The sequence below is a fragment of the Hemitrygon akajei genome, chromosome 5 (genome assembly GCF_048418815.1).
Source record: "Hemitrygon akajei chromosome 5, sHemAka1.3, whole genome shotgun sequence".
NCBI classification, from domain to species: domain Eukaryota; kingdom Metazoa; phylum Chordata; class Chondrichthyes; order Myliobatiformes; family Dasyatidae; genus Hemitrygon; species Hemitrygon akajei.
In genome coordinates this window covers 57,828,118-57,851,225 of record NC_133128.1, presented here as the reverse complement: position 1 = coordinate 57,851,225, position 23,108 = coordinate 57,828,118, and the positions used below count along the sequence as shown (strand labels likewise).

The window sequence follows — 23,108 nt, the reverse complement described above, 5'->3', positions numbered from 1 at the left end:
AGTAAAGCGGCTAAGCTGTCAGAGCAGGGTTCTGCTATGGTCATTTCCCTCAGCAGCAAGTGCACCCTTCTAGGTACTACTTGGTGAGGGGGTGGGGTGCAGATGCACAGGAGCAGCAGCACTATGGCCGGTTCTGAGGCTCAGCAGGGAAAGGTAATGTGATGCTGATTATAAAGTGATGATGATGCTGAAAGGTAAGGTAATGTCATGCAGAGTGATGCGGACAGGAGATTTGATAGGGCAACGGACTGGAGATTCTGTGGCTGCAAAAAAATAATCAAGGATGGCATGGTGCCTCCCAGGTGCTAGGGTAAGGATGTCTCAGAGTGGCTGCAGAAGATTCACAAGAGGAAGGGTGAGTACCCAGAGGTTGTGGAGTACATTGTCACTAATGACATAGGTAGAAAGGGGGAAGAGGTCCTGCACAGTGAGTTTAGGGAGTTAAGGGAAAGGCCAAAGAGCAGCACCTCCAAGGTGGGAATCTCTGGATTTCTCCCAGTAGCACAAGCTGATGAAGGCAGGGATAGGACGATAGTACAGACGAACAAGTGGCTGAGTAACTGTGGTAGGTGGCAGGGTTTTAGATTTTTGGATGATAGGGATCCCTTCTGGGGAAGGTATGACCTGTAGAAAAAGGATGGGTTACACCTGAACCCGAGTGTGAGCAACATCTTAATGGGCAGGTTTGTTAGAGCTGTTGGGGAGTTTAAAACTAATTTGGCAAGGGAATGGAAACTGGAGTGATAGGGCTGAGGATGTTGGCATGCTAGTTGATGCAATGTGTAGTGAGACTGTGAAGAAGGACAGGCAGCTGGTGATAGGGCATAATTGCAGTCAATGGGATGAGTTGAAATGTAACATAGGGGAATCAAAAATGGTAACAATATATGACTCAGAGTTTTATATTTGAATGCACACAGTATACGGAATAAGGTAGATAATCTTGTAGCACAGTTAGTGATTGGCAGGTATGATGTTGTGGGATCACTGAGTTGTGGCTGAAAGAAGATTGGGAGCTTAACAACCAAGGATACATATTGCAGGTAGGTAGAGGGGGTGGACTGATTCTGTTGCTAAAAGTGAAATCAAATCCATAGAAAGAGGTGACATAGGGTCAGAAGATGCTGAAACCTTGTGAGTAGAGTTAAGAAACTGAAAGGGTAATAAATAAGGAACTGATGGGAGTTATATTTAAACCTCCGAACAATAGTGAGGACACGGGTACAAATTACAAATGTGTGTAGAAAAGTCACGTAAAAAATGGAATGTTAGAATCGCCATGAGGCATACGAATATGCAAATAGATTGGGAAAATTAGGTTGGTGCTTTATGCAAAGAGAGGGAATTTGTAGATTGCCTACAAGATGGTTTTTCAGAACAGATTGTGGTTGAGCCCACATGAGAAAATGCAATTCTAGAGTGGGTGTTGTGTAATGAACCAGATATGATTAAAGAGCTTGAGGTAAAGGAACCCATAGAAAGCAGTGATCATATGATAGAATTCACCTTGTAATTTGAGAGGGGAAGCTAAAGTTAGATGTATCAGTATTGCAATGCAGTAAAAGGAATTAGAGAAGCAAGAGAGAAGAGCTGGCCAAAGTTCATTAAAATGAGACACTAGCAAGGGTGATGGCAGAACAACAATGGGTGGAGTTTCTGAGGACAATTCAAAAGGTGCAGGATGGATGCATCCCAAAGATGAAGAAATATTCTAAAGGGACAATAATGCAACCATAGCTGATAAGGGAAGCCAAAAACAGCATAAAAACAAAAGAGATGACACATAACATAGCAAAAATTAATGGGAAGTTGGTGGATTGGGAAGTTTTTAAAAACTAACAGAAGACAACAAAAACATGAGGAGAGAAAAGATGAAATATGAAAGTAAGTTAGCCAATAAAATAAGAGGATACCAAATTTTCTGTTGGATATATAAAGAGTAAAAGAGAGATGAGAGCAGATGTTTGAACACTGGAAAATGATGCTGGAGCGGTATTAATTAAGGACAATATAATTGCAGAGGAAATTAATAAATATTTTGCATCAGTCTTCACTGTGGGAGGCATCATCAGTATGCTAGAAATTCAAGAGTGTCAGGGGACAGATGTGAGTGCAATTCCTATTACTAAGAAGTAGGTGCTTGAGAAACTGAAATGTCTGATGGTAGATAAGTCACCTGAACTAAATGTACCACACCTCAGGGTTCTTAAAGTGGTAGTGGAAGAGATTGTGGAGGCATTAGTAAGAAGAAAGGAAGTTATGGGCTCTGGGCCTGAGTTAGCCTGAGTTCAGTGGTTGAGAAGATGTTGGAGTCTATTATTAATGATAGGGCAAAGTCAGCATGGTTTCCCCATCCTTAATGTTCTCAACATGTTCTCAACTACTGAAGTCAGGCTAACTAGTCTATAATTTTCTTTATTCTGCCTCTCTCTCTTTCTAAAGAGTGGAGTGACATTTGCAATTTTCCAGTCCTCTGGAACCATTCTAGAATCTAATGATTCTTGAAAGATCACTTTGGCCCCCTGACACTCTTGAATTTCTGGCGTACTGCTAGTGTCTTCCACAGTGAAGACTGATATAAAATATATGAATCCTTGTGCAGGATTCCCTAAAGGTTAACCTGCAGGTTGAGTTGGTTGTAAGGAAGGCAAATGCAATGTTGGCATTCATTTTGAAAGGATTGGAATATAAGAACAAGGATGTAATGCTGAGGCTTTATAAGGCATTTGTCAGATTGCACGAAGTATTGTGAGCAGTTTTTGGCTGCATTTAGAAGGAGATGTGCTGGCATTGGAGAGGATCTAGAGAAGGTTCATGAGAATGATTCAGGGAATGAAAGTTTTAATGCATGATGGTCATTTGATAGCTCTGGGCCTGTCTTCACTGAAGTTTTAAAAAACTAAGGTGGATCCCATTGAAATCTATTGAATATTGAAAGGCCTGTATAGAATTGATGCGAAGCAGATGTTTTCTAGAGTGGGTGAGTCCAGGACGAGGGAGCGCAGCCTCAGAATAGAGAGGCATCCATTTAGAAGAGAGATGAGGAGGAAATTCTTTAGTCAGGTAGCGGTGAATCTGTGCCATTCATTGCCATGGATGGCTGTGGAGGCTAAGTCATTGTATATATTTAAAGCAGATGTTGATAGATTCTTGATTATTCAGTGCGTCGAAGGTTACAGGGAGAAGCGAGGAGAATTGGGTTATAAAAGATAATCAATCAGCCATGATGGAATGGTGGAGGAGACTCAATGAGCCAAATGGCCTAATTCTACTCCTTTGTCTTATGGTCTTGTTGTCTTACAAGCAAAATGCCAAAAATAAGATTCAGCAACTTTATTGTTTATTAATTACTAATGACAAGGAAACTATATTGAATATACAAACAGGTCCAACTTATGAAATTATTAATGGTGATTCTTGAAATGATTGTTTATGCTAAAGCACTTTTAAAAAAGCAGTCAAATTAAATGATATACCTGTGCTACAATTTTCGTACATTTCTATGTTTTGGCATTGTATTTATCTGTAATACCATCAACAAGTATTTTCAAAAGGGAAGTAAAGGAAATGAGTTCAAATAATATTTGGGAGCTGTGTCTACTGAATTGGAAACAGTTGCATGTTATTTTGAGGCCTGTATGCATAATGCCCAACACCATTTTTAGAGCATATATACAGTAAACTTACGCATGTACTTTGTATTTTGAAGGGTTATATTTTATGCATCAGTACTCAGTGTAGTTCAACATCATTCCTAGTTGGCTCACAATGAAATATAATCCCGCATCAAAATTGTCTGCGAACATTCACATATATGTGAAAATCATACCGCAAGTCTTATAGGAGATTTGAGGCAACAATCCAGTCTTAGGGTTCAAGTGACTGACAATCTGCTGAAGCAATGCTTCATGGTGTATGCTAAATGAGTGGAAGCTATTCTCTCCAATTAAATTTTCCACATAGACATCATGTATCCATCCTTTTATATTCCAATGAAGTACTGCAATCACACCATGATCTTGTATATTGTTCTTAAGAACCAAGTATTTGAATTAATAAGTTAACTTCAGTTTGCCTGTTTCTTTTAATTCCTTTTGTTTGAGTATTGATTGATGATTTTGTTCTTCTTTTAAAGGTGCTATGTTGATGATAGGATCTCAAAAGTTGCCTGGCTGAACCGATCCAATATTATTTTTGCTGGAAATGACAAATGGTCCTTGGACCCTCGAGTTACTCTGTTGACCAGCGCACACTTAGAGTATAGCCTTCAGATTCAGCAAGTGGATGTAACCGATGAAGGTCCTTACACATGCTCAGTGCAGACCCAGCACCAACCGAAGACCTATCAAGTGCATCTGATAGTGCAAGGTAAGTGTTGATTCCTATTCTACCTGTTTAGAAAAGGAATACATGAAATCCCTTGCTACATGGAACAGGTTAGTAGAATCATAGCTGAAGTATGTCATGGCCATTAAATCACAGGATAAAGAATCCAATGAGCTGAGTGAAAGATGGAGAATTTGAACTATCTGTAGTGTTAAAGCCGCTGTGTTTTTTTTTTCTTAGCAACCATGAAGCAGGTTAGTTCTTGTAAAGAAAATGTGCTTCACTGTTGTTCCATTGGGAAGTCATCTCATATCATTATCTGGCCTTGTCTGTGTGTCACTTCTCAGCAATTACAACATGAATAGCACTTATCTCCTTTGTAAGATAGCTTAACAAGCCACTCAGATACTATCAATAGTTTCTCACTGGTGATTAGAGGTGATGAAAAAATACCAGCCTTTCCAATTATACCAATGTGGCAGAAAATATTTTTTAACAGAAGATTTGTGGCCACATTCAGTACTGGGCATAGGAAATGCTTTATTTCATTGTCTTCACGGGAAGTTATTTGAAGAGTTTCTTTCTGAAAATTCAGTATTAGGGATTACATCATGCAAGCTTGTAATGAACAGGTACAGAATTTAAACTGAATTGAGAAATGGTCCTACTGTGACAGGTACCAGAAGGGTACAACAACACAGAAAATACATACCTCAAGCTTATTGGTCATAGAGTAATACAGCATGAAAGCAGGCCCGTTGCCGCTCGGGTCCTTTTATAATATTTCACCCCTCATCTTAGATCTATATATGCTTTCCAGTTTTTAGTTCCCCTTTTCAAGGGGGGGGGGGAACCTATATCCATTCACATTATCCGTACCTCTCATGTACAGGCATTTTATACTCCTCCATGAGGTCATCCCTCAATCTCATATGTTCCAAAGAATAAAGACCCAGCCAACTGATCCTCTCCCTATTATTCAGGCTCTCAGCACATTTGGAAGTCTTCTGCCCTCCTTCTAGTTTAATAATGTCTTCCCTAGAACAGGACAACCAAAATTGTTTGAAGTACTCTAAATGAGTTCTTACTAATGTCTTGAACATCTGCAATATAACTCTATTTAGTGCCCTAAATGATGGAAATCCAGTAAGCCAAACGTCTTGTTCACTGCCGTGTATACTTGGAAATGTTTAAGACAGAAGTTCTCTGTGAGTTTTAAATGTGTTTTAAGAATGTTGTTTGGATTTAACTTTGTATCACTAATATGAAATGAACTGTGTTTTGAATTACTTTGAACTACGTACTTGTTACTTCTGAGACTCCGTGTTCCACAGCACTCCCCATGGTTGTGGCGTTATGGCTTTGGCTTTACTGACTGTAAATTTCTAAACAAAAATGAAGACCTTAAGCCCTACCAGTTATAAATAGCCATGAGTACTTTCACTAAAGGGAGATTATACTGTATCTATCCAATCTTCAAAGACTAGTTTATTTCCCTGTTTATTCTTCCTGATGATTTCAGCTGCCAATACTCTCTATTCCAGTTGTGGGTCCTCACTCCCTACCAAGGAGAAGATACTTCCAGCTAACAAAGTAATTTAAAACACAGTTAATTTCATATCAGTGATACAAATTTAAATCCAAACAACATTCTAAAAAAAAACATACTTAAAACTCACAGCGAATTTCTATCTTAAACATTTCCAAATTACAAGCTATTTCTTAACCACCAAGGACAAAGGATTTATAAAACTGAGGTACAATTCCAATGAACTACAAAGACATACCAAAGATGCAGACAAGCAAATTGTCTGTCACTGAAACTGAGGCCAGATGAATGGTTTCTAATTCACCCCGTATTTATTTCATTATTCTTGATGTTCTTTAGTCACTCCCACTAAGCCGAGAAAGCTCTCTACATTTATACCATTTGGGTGACTTCACATGCATATGATAATTCCACAGGTAGCCTTTTTACACAAAAAGGTCTAAAACATTTTGGAAACATTAATTGTGTAATGCTATCTTCCCATAGACTTCCAGCTATAAACACATCAGTTATTGATATGCAAAATGACATTACTCTCCTGGTCAGCAGGCTTCCTTGAACTAAACAACTTAGTCAGTTTGTCTGTTTTGAAACAAGTCAAATTAAATAACCCCTTGTCTTATGCTGCACACTTGAGCAGCAATAAACCGGGTAGTGAGCTACATCTTACTTTCCACAGACAAAGCATCTTGCACATGGCAGCTGTTTAGAAAGTGAGCTTTGCAATACACGTGACAACCTCTCCCAGGAAGAGAAAACCCATCATACCACACTCTTGCTCAGTGAAGGTTTCCAATGCAGCTCTTTCCTATGATCTCAGCTTTGAAATCAAGACTCCCTCCAATACTAATTTTGGGAACAGACTGTCAGTCCTCCAGCTGTCCAGTAGATTGCCAGTACTAGAAAGACTCTCCTTGATCCACTGCTCCAAGAACTCATTAAGTAATTCCCAAAGTAGGGGTTTCTGTGTAACTTTCTTGTTAGCGTATTCACTTCCTTAATCTCGGCTGTACACGTTTCCCAAACCTCAAATGAATGTCACCACTATAAGTTTCCATGAACATGCAACAATGATGCATCAATGTCATGTCCATGTTATAAGTCCTCCTCCCCATGAACAGTTCTTGCTATTTCCTTTATGCAAGTTTGAATCACAATCAGGTCAGTAGGCAATGTCTCTCAATTAGCAAAATGTAGTTCATCTCCTTCACAGGAGTGTTTGCGTTGTTTTCAAAGTGGTGCACGACTTTACTCAGGTTTTCTGAAATTGATTCTTGTTATCGTTACTGATAATGTATTAATGTCCTCTTTTGCCTCAGGATTAGTAATCTCACATTTTAGTTACAGAAAATTATATCCATCAGTTACATAATTTCACAATATTATAAGTTGCATAATAGGAAAAACATGTACAGAAGTAAGGAAGAGTACAGTTCTTCTTTTGATGATTCTGTCCATACCTTTAATCCTGGGCTCCCAGAAAAAAAGAGGTCAGAACATAGGGATTGGTTATGTCCCTCCCTTGGGAGTGAACACCCATTGGTAGCTGTAGCTTAATGTTCTGACACCAACCATGCAAGTTGAAAAGCTTTGTCCCATTTGGTGATTCTGGACTCTGGATATAATTTTTCTCATTCCCCCTCCCTTTAATTTGTTAAGGATTGGACCCAACGAAGAAGAATTAGCACATCCTCCCAAATTTTGTGTTCTCCAAATCATTAACTGAGCAAGGCTATTCAATCTGTTCTGTCAATCCATTGGATTTTATCAATTCAATTTACAAATTGTTCCTGTAACATTAAATAGAGCACAAATAGCAGTATTGGTAGGCTTAGTGGTCCTGTTTGTTGCATTGTAGGAGTACCATATATGCAATATATGCTTATACTCAAGTAGTAAGTAAAACACGTTCAAATAGTTCAACCCCATAACAACATAGATCTCGGAGACCCTAGGATTACATCTCTGTTTCTGAAGAAATTACAACAGAATAGGTTGAAAATTATCAGGAGTATAGCATTCCTCAAGGGTTGCTGTCTTTCTTCGGGTAAGTCTTCCACCATTGTAAAATGTAACACATAAAATATAGTAAGATTGATGGTTTTGATATAAAAATAAAAGCAGTAAACCATAATAGTTTAATGCTATCATTAGCAATGAACAACACGTTTTTAAGTTACATTATATAAAATTTTAAGAACCTTCTACTGTATATACAAAATATAAGTTAGAAAGTAAACATGCAACATTCAAATTGGTAAATACAAAAATAATATTTGTCATCTCATCTTTCTGTTGGATTGGGTTATTAGACCAACTATTCACAACAGATGCAGCCAGACCCTCTCAAGCTGAGGTGATAAACATGAATACATACCTGTATGCAAAGTTAGTGATCAGGACTAGGAAAAGGAAAGGAGCAAAGATAACATGATCAGGACAGTCCCTGCTCTTCACTCTTTCAGGGTTGAGGACAAAGCAGAGGAATAGGTAAAGAGGAAAGTACTAGGCAGGGGATAGCAAAGCAAACATAGTCATACAAGAGTAACCCATGGTAGTGCAGGTCAGGTAAGGGAGTTACCAGAGCCTTGGATGTGAGGTTATTATACCCAATGCAGAAATCACCAAACTTCCATACTTGCAGACTTCAATGTCTCAACAAAAAGAGGACTACAAAAACAATAGATTGAATGGCTAGGGGTATTGTTCATTGGAAAACTGCAACAACGAATCTGTAACCCAATTTAAAGTAGTGCCAATCCATCCGGAAACTGTATTTACTGCTGTGGAAGCTGAGTTTGCAACAGCTGAAAAGGTATATCAGCGTTGAGCTAGTCGGGGGCTGAATATGAATCTGAAAGGAAAACAAGTGAAAGGAAGTGCCTTGCTCATCTGATTGTGTTAGTTCGGTTACTCTTGTAGTGTATAGAGAAATACTCTTTTGATTTAACTGATTTTCGTCTAGCCATTGTTGATGAATATCAAATCTTTCTAGAGCAATCTTTCACAAACAAGAGAAAATCTGTAGATGCTGGAAATCCAAGCAACACACACAAAATGCTGGAGGAACTCAGCAGGTCAGACAGCATCTATGGAAAGGAAGTACAGTCAATGTTTTGGGCTGAGACCCTTTGGCAGGACTGGAGAGAAACAGATGAGTGGATTTAAAAGGTGGGGGAAGGGGAGAGAGAAACACAAGGTCACACTCAGGTTGCAGGAATCCATGACCCCCTCTACTGTTGTGATGAGGCCACACTCAGGTTGGAGGAACAACACCTTGTATTCCGTCTGGGTAGCCTCGAACCTGAAGGCATGAACATCAATTTCTCGAACTTCCAGTTCATGGGTTCAATGTCTATTCAGAAATCTGATAGCAGAGGGGATGAAGCTGTGCCTGGATCATTGAGTGTGTTCCTTTAGGCTTCTTCACCTCCTTCCTCATGGTAGCAATGAGAAGAGGGCATGCCCTGGGTGATGGAGGCCCTTAATAATGGATGCCACCCTTTTGTGACATTGCTCCTTGAATGCGTTCTGGATGCTGGGTAGGCCCATGATAGAGCAGACAGTGTTTATAACTTTCTGCCGCTTACTTTGGTCCTGTGACGTGCTCTCCCCACCCCATACTAGACAGTGATGCAGTCAGTTAGAAAGCTCACCACACTACATCTGTAGAAATTTGTGAGTGTCTTTGGTGACATAGCAAATCTCCTCAAGCTTGGAATGAAATATAGCAGCTGTCAGGCTGCCTTTGTAACTGCATCGATATGTCGATATGTTGGGCCCAGGATAGATCACAAGAGATGTTGTCATCCAGGGACTTGTAATTGCTCATCCTTTCCACTGCTGATCCCTCTATGAGGACTGGTGTATATTTTCTCATCTTAACCTTTCTGAAGTCCGCAATCAAATCTTTGGTCTTACTGATGTTGAGTGCAAGGTTTTTGCTGTGACACCACTCAACCAGGTGATCTGCCTCGCTCCTGTATGCCTTCTCGTCACCATCTGAAATTCTGCCAGCAATAGTTGTGTCATCTGCAGATTTGTATTTGATATTTGAGCTATGCCTAACCACACAGAGAGGGGTATAGAGTGAGTAGAGCAGTGGGCTAATCAGACGTCCTTGCAGTGCACCTGTGTTGATTATCAGTGAGGTGGAGATGTTATTCCTGATCTGCACAGACTGTGGTCTTCTGGTGAGGAAGGCAAAGGTCCAGTTGCAGATGTAGGTATAGAGGCCCAGATTTTGGAGCTTTTTGATCAGAACTGTAGGAATGATTGCGTTAAACTTTGAGTGGTAGTCAATAAACAGCAACCTGACCTAAGTATTAGTATTTTTCAGATGGTCCAAGGCTGTGTGAAGAGCCAATAGGTTCACATCCACTGTAGACTCATTGTCATGACAGGCAAATTGCAGTGGGTTCAGGTCCTTGGTTAGGCAGGAATTGATTTTAGCCATAACCAACCTCTTGTTCATCAGTTCATCACAGTAAATTTGAGTGCTACTTGACAATTGTTGTTAAAACAGCTCACCCTTCTCTTCTTGGGACTGGTATAATTGTCGCCCTTTTGAAGCAGGTGAGAACTTCGAACTGTAGCAATGAAAGAATGAAAGCTGTTTGGCACAGGTTTTCAGAGCCCAATCAGGTATACATCTGGGGCCGATTGCCTTGAGAGGTTTCACGCTCTGGAAAGATGTTCTGATGTTCGACCCCCAAGACCAAAATCACAGGGTCATCAGATGCTGCTGGTATACTCAACTGTGCTTTTATTCTCCCTTTCAAAGCATGCACAAAAGTGTTGAGCTCATCTGGGAGTCTGGACAGCGAAGATGCATATATCAGGATGCAGCTCAGCAATGTATGCTTAGCACCCTGCTCTACTTTCTTTACACTCATAACTGTGCGGCTAGGTACAGCTCCGATGCCATATTCGTGTTTGCTGACAGCAGCACTGTTGTAGGCTGGATCAAAGGTGGTAACAATTCAACATATCTGAGGGAGAATGAAAATCTGTCTGAGTGAAGCCACAACAGCAGCTTCTTACTCAATGTAGGCAAGATCGAGAAGCTGATTATTGAAACCAGAAGTCCATGAGCCAGTTCTCATCAGAGGTGGAGACGATCATCAACTTCAAATTCCTCTATGTTACCATTTCAGAAATCCTGCCTTGGGCTCAGTACATAAGTGCAAGCATGAAGAAAGCATGGTAGCGCCTCTACTTTTTTAGGAGTTTGCGAAAATTTGCTAAGACATCTAAAGTTTTGATAAACCTCTATAGATGTATGGTGGAGAGTATATTGACTTGTTTCATCACAGTTTGATACGGAAACACCAATGTCCTTGAACAAAAAAGTCCTACTAAAACTAGTGGATATGGCCCTGTCTATCATGGGTAAAGCCCTCCACACAATTGAGCACATTCACATGGTGCTGCAGGAATGCAGCATTCATCATCAGGGACCCCCACTACCCATTTCGTGCTCTCTTCTCACTGCTACCATTAGGAAGAAGGTACAGGACTCACACTACCAGGTTCAGGAACAGTTTATACCCTTCAACCATCAGGATCTTGAACCAAAGGGACAACTTCACTCAACTTCACCTGCTCCATCACCAAAATGTTCCCACAACCTATGGAGTCACTTTCAAGGACTCTTCATCTCATGTTCTCGATACTTGTTACTTATCTATTCATTATTGTTATTTCTTTCATTTTGTGTTTGCACAGTTTGTTGTCTGTTGCACATTGGTTGAACACCCAGTTGTTGTGGTCTTTCACTGATTCTAATATGGGTTTACTCCATTATGGATTTACTGAATATGCCCATTAGAAAATGAATCTCAGGGTTGTATATGGAGTCATATATGTACTTTGCTAATTTGCTTTGAACTTTAAATTTTGATTTCTTCACTTCACCATACCACCGGAAAGTGACTGGATTGCAGAGTTGTACTCCACTTACATGCCCGTTTGTTCACACATGGCTTGAAAGCACTTCTCACTGAAGGAAGGCTCTCAGTCAGCATGTATGCAGATGAAGGTGTCAAAATATGGAAATATGGACTTTAGCAGTGCTGTGATGGTGGTGGTCTCTCTAGTTGTCTTGGAAACTAACCACATACAGTCGGCCCTCCTTATCCGTGGGTGATTGGTTCCGAGACCCCTCACGGATACTAAAATTCACGGATGCTCAAGTCCCTTATTCAACCTGTCTAAATATGGTGGACCTTAGGACCCAGCGGAACCCCACACCTTATTTAACTTGTCTCAGTGCGGTGGACATTAGGACCCGGTGGCAGAGATCTGAATTCGCAGTGTTTCTGTTCGCAAAAATAATCACGGACACGATTTAAAATAAAGTGGAAATAATAAAGTGATCGGAAAGAGGTGAAACACCATTGGTCATTGGAAAAGCGTTAGGCTATGTCGGTCAGCGATTGGAACAATTTTAAAGGATAAAGTGAGAAAGGCTCTGCCCCGATGAAAGCTATAATTATTACTAAGCAACGCAGTGGTTTAGTTATTGGGTTTTGGGTTTTTGATCCTCCACATCAACCCACCACAGTGGAGAGCGCATTCGGGAGCAGTCTGTCCCGAGTCCCGAGAACTTCCATTCCCGAGCCTGGCGCTGAAACATACATTCTTAAGTGTTTTATATGCATAGAAAGGTAAAATATATACTATATACTAAGACAAACGTTTGACTAATGATGCTAAATAATACCGGATGTACCTGTTCCGACATACTTAGTAAGAGAACTTCCGATTTTTTTCGATCCCGATCCACGATAACCCACGCACATCCTCCCATATACTTTAAATCATCTCTAGATTACTTATAATACCTAATACAATGTAAATGCTATGTAAACTGGTTGTTGTACTGCATTGTTTAGGGAATATTGACAAGAAAAAAAGTCTGCACATGCTTGAACAACAAGTGCTGGAAGAGCACTTCCGGGTTTTCGCGATTCGCGGTTGGTTGAATTCGCGCATGCGGAATTTGCGGATAAGGAGGGCCAACTGCATATACCGTAAAAAGATCATTTATCACAGGAATATATTTATAAGGTTTCTGATAAAGTGGGTTTCATAAGGATCCCTTCTTTACATGTTGTTTTCCCTGATCTGCAGCGAGGGAGTGACATCTCAGGTGGATCCTTTCCCTTTGTATATTTAGAGGGTGAAGGATGAGGTGGGTGTAAGGGCTCAGTTTCATATTCTTCTCCATGATGCCGATGGGAGTCTCTGAATGTTCTCTCTGTCCCAGAATGCGTATCTTGGTCTAAGAATTCCTTCCGTGGAGAAAGGGCCAAAGCAGAAGCTAAAGGTCGTGGCCTATACCTGGTGTCTAGCACTCTAGGTTCTGGGTGAATATCTCTTCCAAATGCAGGTGGTCTCCAGGGAACGCATGGCTTGTTGATTATGTCTTCACTGCTGAGGGCTGGTGTAGGAGAATGCTGTAAAAGTAATCAACCCGAGGAATAATATACAGAGAGAAAAAATAATAATAAATAAAATAAAACATAATAAATAAACAAGTAAATCAATTACATATATTGAATAGATTATTAAAAATGTGCATAAACAGAAATATTGTATATTAAAAAAGTGAGTTAGTGTCCAAAGTTTCAAAGTCCATTTAGGAATCAGACGGCAGGAAGCTGTTCCTGAATCACTGAGTGTGTGCCTTCAGGCTTCTGTATCTCCTACCTGATGGTAACAGTGAGAGAAAGGCATACCATGGGTGCTAGAGGTCTTTAATAATGGATGCTGCCTTTCTGAGACACCGCTTCCTAAAGATGTCCTGGGAACTTTGTAGTCTAGTGCCCAAGATAGGGCTGACTAGATTTACAAACTTCTGCAGCTTCTTTCGGTCCTGTGCAGTAGCCCCTCCATACCCGCCAGTGATGCAGCCTGTCAGAACGCGCTCCATGGTACAACTATAGAAGCTTTTGAGTGTATTTGTTGACATGCCAAATCACTTCAAATTCCTAATAAAGTATAGCCGCTGTCTTGCCTTCTTTATGGCTACATCAATATGTTGGGATCAGGTTAGATCCTCAGAGATCTTGACACCCAGGAACTTGAAGCTGCTCACTCTCTCCACTTCTGATCCCTCTATGAGGATTGGTATGTGTTCCTTCATCTTACCCTTCCTGAAGTCCACAATCAGCTTTTTTCGTCTTACTGATGTTGAGTGCCAGGTTGTTGCTGTGGCACCATTCCACTAGTTGGCATATCTCACTCCTGTACGCCCTCACATCACCACCTGAGATGCTACCAACAGTGGTTCTATCATCAGCAGATTTGTAGATGGTGTTTGAGCTATGCCTAGCCACACAGTCATGTGTATACAGAGAGTAGAGCAGTGGGCTAAGCACACACCCCTGAGGTGCACCAGCATTGATTGTCAGCGAGGAAGATATGTTATCACCAATCCGCACAGACTGTGGTCTTCCACTTAGGAAGTCGAGGATCCAATTACAGAGGGACGGACAGAGGCCCAGGTTCTGCATGTTCACAATTAGGATTGTGGGAATGATGGTATTAAATGATGAGCTATAGTCAATGAACAGCATCTTGATGTAGGTATTTGTGTTGTGTAGGTTGTCTAAAGCCGTGTGAAGAGCCATGGAGATTGTGTCTGCCATTGACCTATTGTGGTGATAGGCAAATTGCAATGGGTCCAGGTCCTTGCTGAGGCAGGAGTTCAGTCTAGTCATAACCAATCTCTCAAAGCATTTCATCACTGTTGATGTGAGTGCTACCGGGCAATAGTCGTTAAGGCAGCCAGCATTATTATTCTTTGGCACTGGTATAATTGTTGCCTTTTTAAAGCAAGTGACAACTTCTGCTTGTAGCAGCAAGATGACTTTGATGACTTTGTTACTGGCCCTACATTCCCTTTAGAGAGAAAAAGAGAGGATCCTATGCCAACACCTCATTGCGTTTGTGTGGGAATGAGTGGTAATCCTGCTTCCAGGATGTGGGTATGCAGAATCTCTTCAACAAGCTGAAATTGCTCATGTATCGGCTGTTGATTAAGGGCTATTGCTCACATGGTGAGGTGGTTTTCACTAAGATAAAGGAGTAAAATTTTTAAAATAACTTCAGAATTCCATCATCACCAACTGGAGGCGTGCATATGCTGCCTGCAAACTCTGAACGTTAAAGGTCCAAAAGCTTGAAACTTGGTGGGAACTTTGTACTGGGATAGCTGCAGTGGCTCCCTATCCCTGTATTTTTCTTCAGCTGGCTATAGTCAGTCGTTTTAATAATTCAACTGCATGTTTCCAAGCATCTATTCTCCAGGCTTCATTAGTACTTCTCGGGTTCACTGGTGTGGGCACTACCTCGTGTACCTGGAATGAATACAAAAATCCCATTAGATTAGATTAGATTAGATTGTGAGGACACTCAGTCCTCGTTTATTGTCACTTAGTAATGCATGCATTAGGAAATGATACAACGATACATCAGGATTAAGATATGGGTTACAATTTCTATCACTTAAGCATGTGGTTCCCGCCCAGGTGCTTGGTTTCTATCTATAAAGGGGACAATCTGTTGTCACCAGGCACAAACTATTGCTACATTGTTGGGATCTGGTAGAAATTATGATGATCTGAGTCCAGCAGGTCATATCGAGGGGTTTGGTGTGTCTAATCTGCATCCTACTCTATATTTGGTCCTTCATCATTCCAGTCTTTCACTTGAAGAATAAAATATTCATCACGTTCTATTTGATGAGCAGTTGGGTATTTCTGATATATTATTAACACATTCATAATTATCGACTAGCATTTCCCTGTGCAACTGCTGGAAACCAGGATGTTGACCATGTCAATAGCACTAAGAAGAGTGCTGTAGCACAGGTCGAGAGCTCTCTCAGTTGGACTACAGCTAAATAATAATTCTTTCAAGAATAAAACTTTTGTTATAATGTGACCACATTGGGTGCCAGCAGCAATGGTACTGGGTTTGCTGACTGCAAAATTCTAAACTCAAATGAAAACCTTAAGCCTTTTTGGATATAAATAGCCGTGACTACTGTCACTAAAGGGAGATTATACTGTAACTATCAAATCTTCAAAGACTATTTTACTTCCCTGTTTATTTTCCACGGAGAGTTTAGCTACCAATGCCCACTATTCGAGCAGTGGGTCCCCTCTCCCTACCAAGGAGAGTATACTTCCAATAAACAAAGTAGTTTAAAAAACAGTTCATTTAGTTTCAGTGATGCACATTTAAATCCAAGCAACATTGTTAAAACACATATAAAGTTCACAGAGGATTTCCATCTTATAAAGCATTTCCAAGTTACAAGCCATTTCTAAAACACAAAGGATTTCCAAAACGCAGGTACAATTCCTCTGAGCTAAAGAGACTTACCAAAGATGCAAACGAACCAATTGTCCATTGCAGAAATCAAAGCCAAAGGAATTGTCTCTAGTTCATCCCATATTTCTTTCAATTTTCTTGGTTTTCTTTAACCATTCCTAATAAGCCTGAACTGCTCTGTACATTTATACCATTTTTCTTTGCCACTTGGGTGACTTCACACACATATGATATGTCTTCAGATAACCTTTTTACACAAAAGGTGTAAAAGCATCCTAGAGACATAATTCCTAGCTACCCTACAATTAATGCTGGAAAGGTAACTTCCTCAAAAACATAGAACTCCCAGCTACAAACACATCAGTTATTGATATGCTGAATGATTTTGGTAGGAGTTACTATGGCGGTATTACAGCTCTGGGTATCTGAGTTATCTAACCACAGAACCATTTAACAATTACAGCACGGAAACAGGCCATCTCAGTCCCTATAGTCCGTGCCAAACACCTACTCTCACCTAGTCCCACTGACCTGCACTCAGCCCATAACCCTCCATTCCTTTCCTGTCCATATACCTATCCAATTTTACTTTAAATGACAATACTGAACCTGCCTCTACCACTTCTACTGGAAACTCATTCCACACAGCTACCACTCTCTGAGTAAAGAAGTTCCCCTTCGTGTTACCCCTAAACTTTTGCCCCTTAACTCGCAACTCATGTCGTCTTGTTTGAGTCTCCCCTACTCTCAATGGAAAAAGCCTATCCACATCAACTGTATCTATCCCCCTCATAATTTTAAATACCTCTATCAAGTTCCCCCTCAACCTTCTACACTCCAAAGAATAAAGACCTAACTTGTTCAACCTTTCTCTGTAACTTAGGTGCTGAAACCCAGGTAACATTCTAGTAAATCTCCTCTGTACTCTCTCTATTTTGTTGACATCTTTCCTATAATATATAATAAGTTAACAGCTCAAATCCAGCATCCACAGTTTGTGTGTTCTTTCTGTATGCATTTGGATTTCTTCTGGGTGTTCTTTTTTTCTGCAGTGCAAAGACATACCAGTTAGTAGGTTAATTGGTCATTGTAAATTGTTTTGTGATTAGGTTAGGCTTAAATCAGTGGGTTACAGGTCAGCACAGCTCATTGGGCCAGAAGAGTCTGTTCTGCACTATATCTCCAAATAAATAAATAAATAAACTTCAAGGTGCTTACTGCTTTCCATTTACATTTTAAGACTTAGAAAGTAAGACCATATGTTTTGGGTATATACCTCAAGAATGGTTGAAAAGAGATAAATATTTAATAAATATACTGTTGGTGGCTGATAAAAAGACTCTTACAAGGAAATGGTTATTACAGGAGAGCCCAACTTTAAATGCATGGATGGAAATTACAGTGGACATTCACAAAATGGAGACGATAACGGCATCTGTTAATCATAAGCTGGAACAATTTGATTCATACTGGGAAAAAGGGTTTAACTACATAACACCTCATAGGCCTGATCTTATTCTCACAAATCAATGAATATGTTGTTAAAAAAATCACTCCCTACTTGTACATAGTTTTCTCCTTTTGCTTGTTCTTTCTTTCCTCTCTTTTCTATAAGTGTATACCTCAGATAAATATTATGTGGAGATTTGTGGCATATATGACTATATGATATGCATGTACAATATCTGAAATACATCTCATGGAAATGTTTGTTTGATGATTAACTTCAATAAAAAAATAAATTACAAAAAAAGAGGAGCAGAAGATTGACACCCTTTTTGCGAGCAAAAGCTAGACAAGTTATATACAGTAGTTGGAAGTTTACTTGCATCTGCTTGTTTTTACAAGTGGCAACTGTTGTGTTTAGAAAATGAGCTTTGCAAAAATTGTTATTTCCTGTGTGAGGAAGTGAATATCCATCACAGTGGAAGCCCTGCCTTGGTTTGACTTCCCGAAATACAACACTTTATACTTAACTGAATTGAAAACCAGTCCTTGATTCACTTACCTATTTGATCAAGATCCCCCCGTAATTTTTGATTACCTTTCTCATTGTCTTTGATATGACCTATTTTAATGTTAACTGCAGATTTATCCATCATCCTTTCTACATTGACCCCCAAATTATTTATAGAAATTATGAACAACAAATGTCCCAGCTCTGACCACTATGGCACACCACTAGTCACAAGCCTCTAGTTTAAGAAACAAATGTCAACCATCACTCTTTGCTTCTTATTCTTAAGTCAATTGTGAAGCCACTTAGCTACCATTTCTTGGATCCCATGCACGTAAACTTCTAGATTTGCCTGCAATGTGGACCTTGTCAAAAGTCTTGTTAAATTCCCCTGACTTATCCTTACCTATCCTCTTGGTTACTTCTTTGAAAAACACAAGAGATTTGTCAGAAATGATTTTCCACATACAAAGCCATGCTGACTATCCCTAATCTGATCTTGATTACCCAAATGTTATAGATCCCGTCCCTTAGAATCCCCTGCAGTAACTTTCCCACCACAGGGTAGGTTACTAGTATGGCAGACTCACCAGCCTGTCATTCCTTACCTTGTCTTTACAGCCCTTCATAAATAATGGTGCAATGTTATCCACTTCTAGCCTTCTAGAACTTTGCCTGCTCATTCAATTTGGATCATTCTATTGAACTGATGTGATCAATGACAATCTCAGAAAGGGTTCTTCACTCATTAAGGCTATGAAGATGTCACGACCACTCAGAAAGCCCTGGGTGAGTCTGAGGTGAAGAGAAAGAATGGAGAGCAGTGGTTAGCAAAGAATCTCAGTTTCAATTTGCAACATCCTTCTCTTCAGAGTTCTACATGATAATAATTGTTAAATTACCTCAGAATCCATGTTTATGTTGGATAAAGATTTGGTATTTCAAACATAGTGAAGCTGATACCTGTTACAATATATTTCAGTATAATTCCAAAGAATTTGTAACTCAGATATGAAATAGAGATTGAAGCATCCAGAGGACAGGCAGTTATGTGGACTTACTATATTATATACGTGGTCCAATCCACCAGATCTAATTTAATCATTAATCACAGAACAAAAAGAAATGGAGCACCATTTATTGTAAATCATTTTTGTGACTCTGGGCTGCCCCAGCCTTTTGCATGTTATTCAATACATCCATCAACTCTGACTCGAACCCAGTCAGCCACCCCCTGGCATGCTTTCCATCCGTGCCAGGCTGAGCGTCGAGCTAGCCACTCGGCCTTGTAAAAAACAAGGGTCGAGTCAGGAACGTTCATACCGTGACCCGGTTAATCCGAAAGGAGACCAATCCTGACAGTATGCGCCAGACAAGAATAGCTGACTGTCTGGTGTGACAAGCTATGAAAATGATGATCTATCGACTAATACTGGGAACAGATAGGAAAGACCTCAGCAGTGCTGTTTAAAGAATTCAAAGAGTGCAGTGTTTAGTTGCTGCTTTGTAGTTTGAAGCTGATGGTCAACTTCAGTGTATTTGCTGACTAAATAAATTAGATTCTGCCAAAAAGATTCTGCTCGATGACTTCTCAGTATATCTATTACTTCCACGTATGGTTCTGGTCAGGGAAGTTGTGTTTGGGGCATTGAACTTGTAAGAACAAGGCAGGGTGGAAAGCACTTCTCAGATAATTGTAGGTGTTTTCAGAAGATTACAGCTCAGTATCTCATAAATGAACTTCTAGAAAGATTGATTGCTTCTCTTTCAGAAGTACAGCTTGTCAGTGAGCTATGTTAACAGATGTCTTGTATGTTTCTTTACATGGCCTCCTTTTGCTGATGACTGGATATGTTTGTAGTCAGCAGATGGTCATGAAAGTAAGCCACTTGTTGCTCTAGTCCTTGAACATTTGACGGTAAGCTAGGCCCTTGGCACTTGCTGGGTGGACTGATCTTACATCTCAGTGAATTAACTCTGTCCTATGGCAATATGCTGTTCCCTGTAGTTGCATTTGCAGCATCAGTCAGTGAGGTTCCAGATAGTCAGGAGGTGATTCCCTTTTCAACACAGAATTTAGGCTGGAGGGACCTGCATCTCTTCAAAAAAAAATCAACTGAAAATATAGTTAAAATTAACCCAATCCAGCTATTAGAAACCTAAGCCATCAGACAGTCAGAATCAACTGAAAGCACTCTCCATTCCCATTGGATGTCACTTTACCACAAGATGTAGGAGCAAAATTGGGCCATCGAGTCCACTCCGCCATTTTATCATGCTGATCCCAGATCTCATTCAACCCCATAAACCTGCCCTCTCACCATATCCCTTGATGCCCTGACCAATCAGGAAACTATCAACTTCTGCTTTAAATATACCCATGGATTTGGCCTCCACCACAGTCTGTACCAGAGCATTTCACAGATTCACTGCTCTTAAGCTAAAAATTTCTCTTCATTCTGTTCTAAAAGGCTGCCCTCAATTTTGAGGCTATGCCCTCTAGTTCTGGATGCCCCCACCAGAGGAAACATCCTCTCCACATCCATGTTATCTAGTCCTTTCAACATTCAGTAGGTTTCAATGAGATCCCCACACGTTCTTCTAAATTCCAGTGAGTACAGGCCCAAAGCTGCCAAACACTCCTCATACATTAACCCCTTCATTCCCAGAATAATCCTTGTTGAACCTCCTCTGGATTCTCTCCAATGACAATACATCCTTTCTGAGATAAGGGGCCCAAATCTGTTGACAAAACTCCAAGTGCGGCCCAATTAGCATCTTATAAAACATCAGAATTATCTCCTTGTTTTTGTATTCTATTCCCCTTGAAATAAATGCTAATATTACATCTGCTTTCTTTACCACAGACTCAACCTGTGAATTAACCTTCTGTGAATCTTGCATGAGGACTCCTAAGTCTCTCTGCACCTCTGATGTTTGACTTTTCTCCCCATTTAGATAATAATCTACACTATAGTTCCTTTTACCAAAATGCACTATCATATATTTCCCAATACTGTATCCCATCTGCCACTTTTTTGCCCATTCTTCCAAATTGTTTAAGTCCTGCTGCAATCGCTTTGCTTCTTCATCACTACCTACCCTTTCGCCTATGTTCGCATCATCCACAACATTGCCACAAAGTGATCAATTCCACAATCTAAATCACTGACATATAATCTGAAAAGTAGTGGGCCCAATACTCACCCCTGAGGACATCACTAATCACTGCCAGCCAACCAGAAAAGACCCCCTTTATATCCACTTGCTGCCTCCTGCCTGTCAGCCATTCCTCTATCCATGCCAGTATCTTTTCTGTAATGCCATAGGATTTTATCTTGTAAGCAGCCTCATGTGAGACACTTTATCGAATGCTTTCTGAAAATATAAGTAAATGATATCCGTTGCCTCTCCTTTGTCCACTCCACTTGTTACTTCCTCGAAGAATTCCAACAGATTTGTCAGGTAAGGTTTCTCTTTGCAGAAACCATGGTGACTTTGACATATTTGATCATTTGTCTCCAAGTAGCCTGAAACCTCATCCTTAATAATGGACTCCAACACTTTCCCATCTACTGAGGTTGGACTAACAGGCTAACTAGTGGAAAGGAAGTTGTATGTTTGTGAAGCCGGTTTTCTGTGCTCGGTGTCAGATGTGGGAGGTCCTGGAGTCCCCCAGCCTCCTGGACGGCCATATCTGCACCCGGTGTGTCGAGCTGCAGCTCCTAAGGGAACATGTTGGGGAACTGGAGATGCAGCTCGAATACCTTTATCTGGTCAGGGGGAGTGAGGAGGTGATAGAAAGGAGTTATAGGCAGGTGGTCACACTGGGGCACGGGAGACAGACAAATGGGTAACATTCAGGAGGGGGAATGGGAAGAGTCAGGTACTAGAGAGTACCCCTGTAGCTGTACAACTTGACAATATACTCCTGCCTGAGTACTGTTGGTGGGGGACAGCCAACCTGGGGGAAGTAACAGTGACTGTGCCTCTGGCACAGAGTCTGGCCCTGTGGCTCAGAAGGGTAGGGAAAGGAAGAGGAAGGCAGTAGCGATAGGGGACTCTATAGTTAGGTGGTCAGACAGGTGATTCTGTGGATGCAGGAAAGAAAATCGGATGGTAGTTTGCCTCTCAGGTGCCAGGGTCCAGGATGTTTCGGACCGCATCCAAGATGGCCTGCAGTGGGAGGGAGAACAGCCAGAGGTTGTGGTACATATCGGTATCTAATGTCTTAAGGTGAATAAGCCACCTGGACCCGATGGACTACATGCCAGAGACCTGAGAGAGGACACAGTTTTAAGGTGCTGGGGAGTAGGTACAAAGGAGATGTCAGGAGTAAGGTTTTTAGTCAGAGAGTGGTGAGTGCGTGGAATGGGCTGCCGGCAACGGTTGTGGAGGCGGATACAATAGGGTCTTTTAAGAGACTTTTGGATAGGTACATGGAGCTTAGAAAAATAGAGGGCTATGGGTAAGCCTAGTAATTTCTAAGGTAGGGACATGTTTGGCATAACTTTGTGGGCCGAAGGGCCTGTATTATGCTGTAGGTTTTCTACGTTTCTATGCTTCTATGACTTCTTTTCTTTTGCCTTCCCCCCTTCTTAAAAATGGAGTGATATTTTCAACTTTCCATCCTCCAGGACCATGCCAGGATCAAGTGATTCCTTAAAGATTCTTGACCAATGTGTCCGCTATCTTTTCAGCAACCTCTCTCAGGACGCTGGCATGTAGTCCATCGGGTCCAGGTGGCTTATTCACCTTAAGACATTTCAGTTTGTCTGGCACTTTTTCCTTTGTAATAGCAGTGGCAGTCACTCCTGCTCCTTGATGCTCACGGACCTCTGGCATACAGCTAGTGTCTTCCACAATAATGATTGTAGCAAAGTACTTATTTAGTTCATCAGCCATTTCTTTGTCCCCCATTACTACCTCACC

At 40.7% G+C, this 23,108-nt stretch overlaps 1 protein-coding gene across 3 annotated transcripts in view; it reads left to right on the top strand.

Annotated features, from left to right (window-relative positions):
* LOC140727819 (limbic system-associated membrane protein-like) overlaps window positions 1-23,108 on the top strand; it is an 891,146-nt gene that overhangs the window by 404,553 nt on the left and 463,485 nt on the right. For all 3 annotated transcript variants that reach the window (XM_073045606.1, XM_073045605.1, XM_073045607.1), the window contains exon 2: window positions 4,136-4,368. In XM_073045606.1, the coding sequence (XP_072901707.1) occupies window positions 4,136-4,368 (233 nt within the window). The remainder of the gene's footprint in view (window positions 1-4,135; window positions 4,369-23,108) is intronic.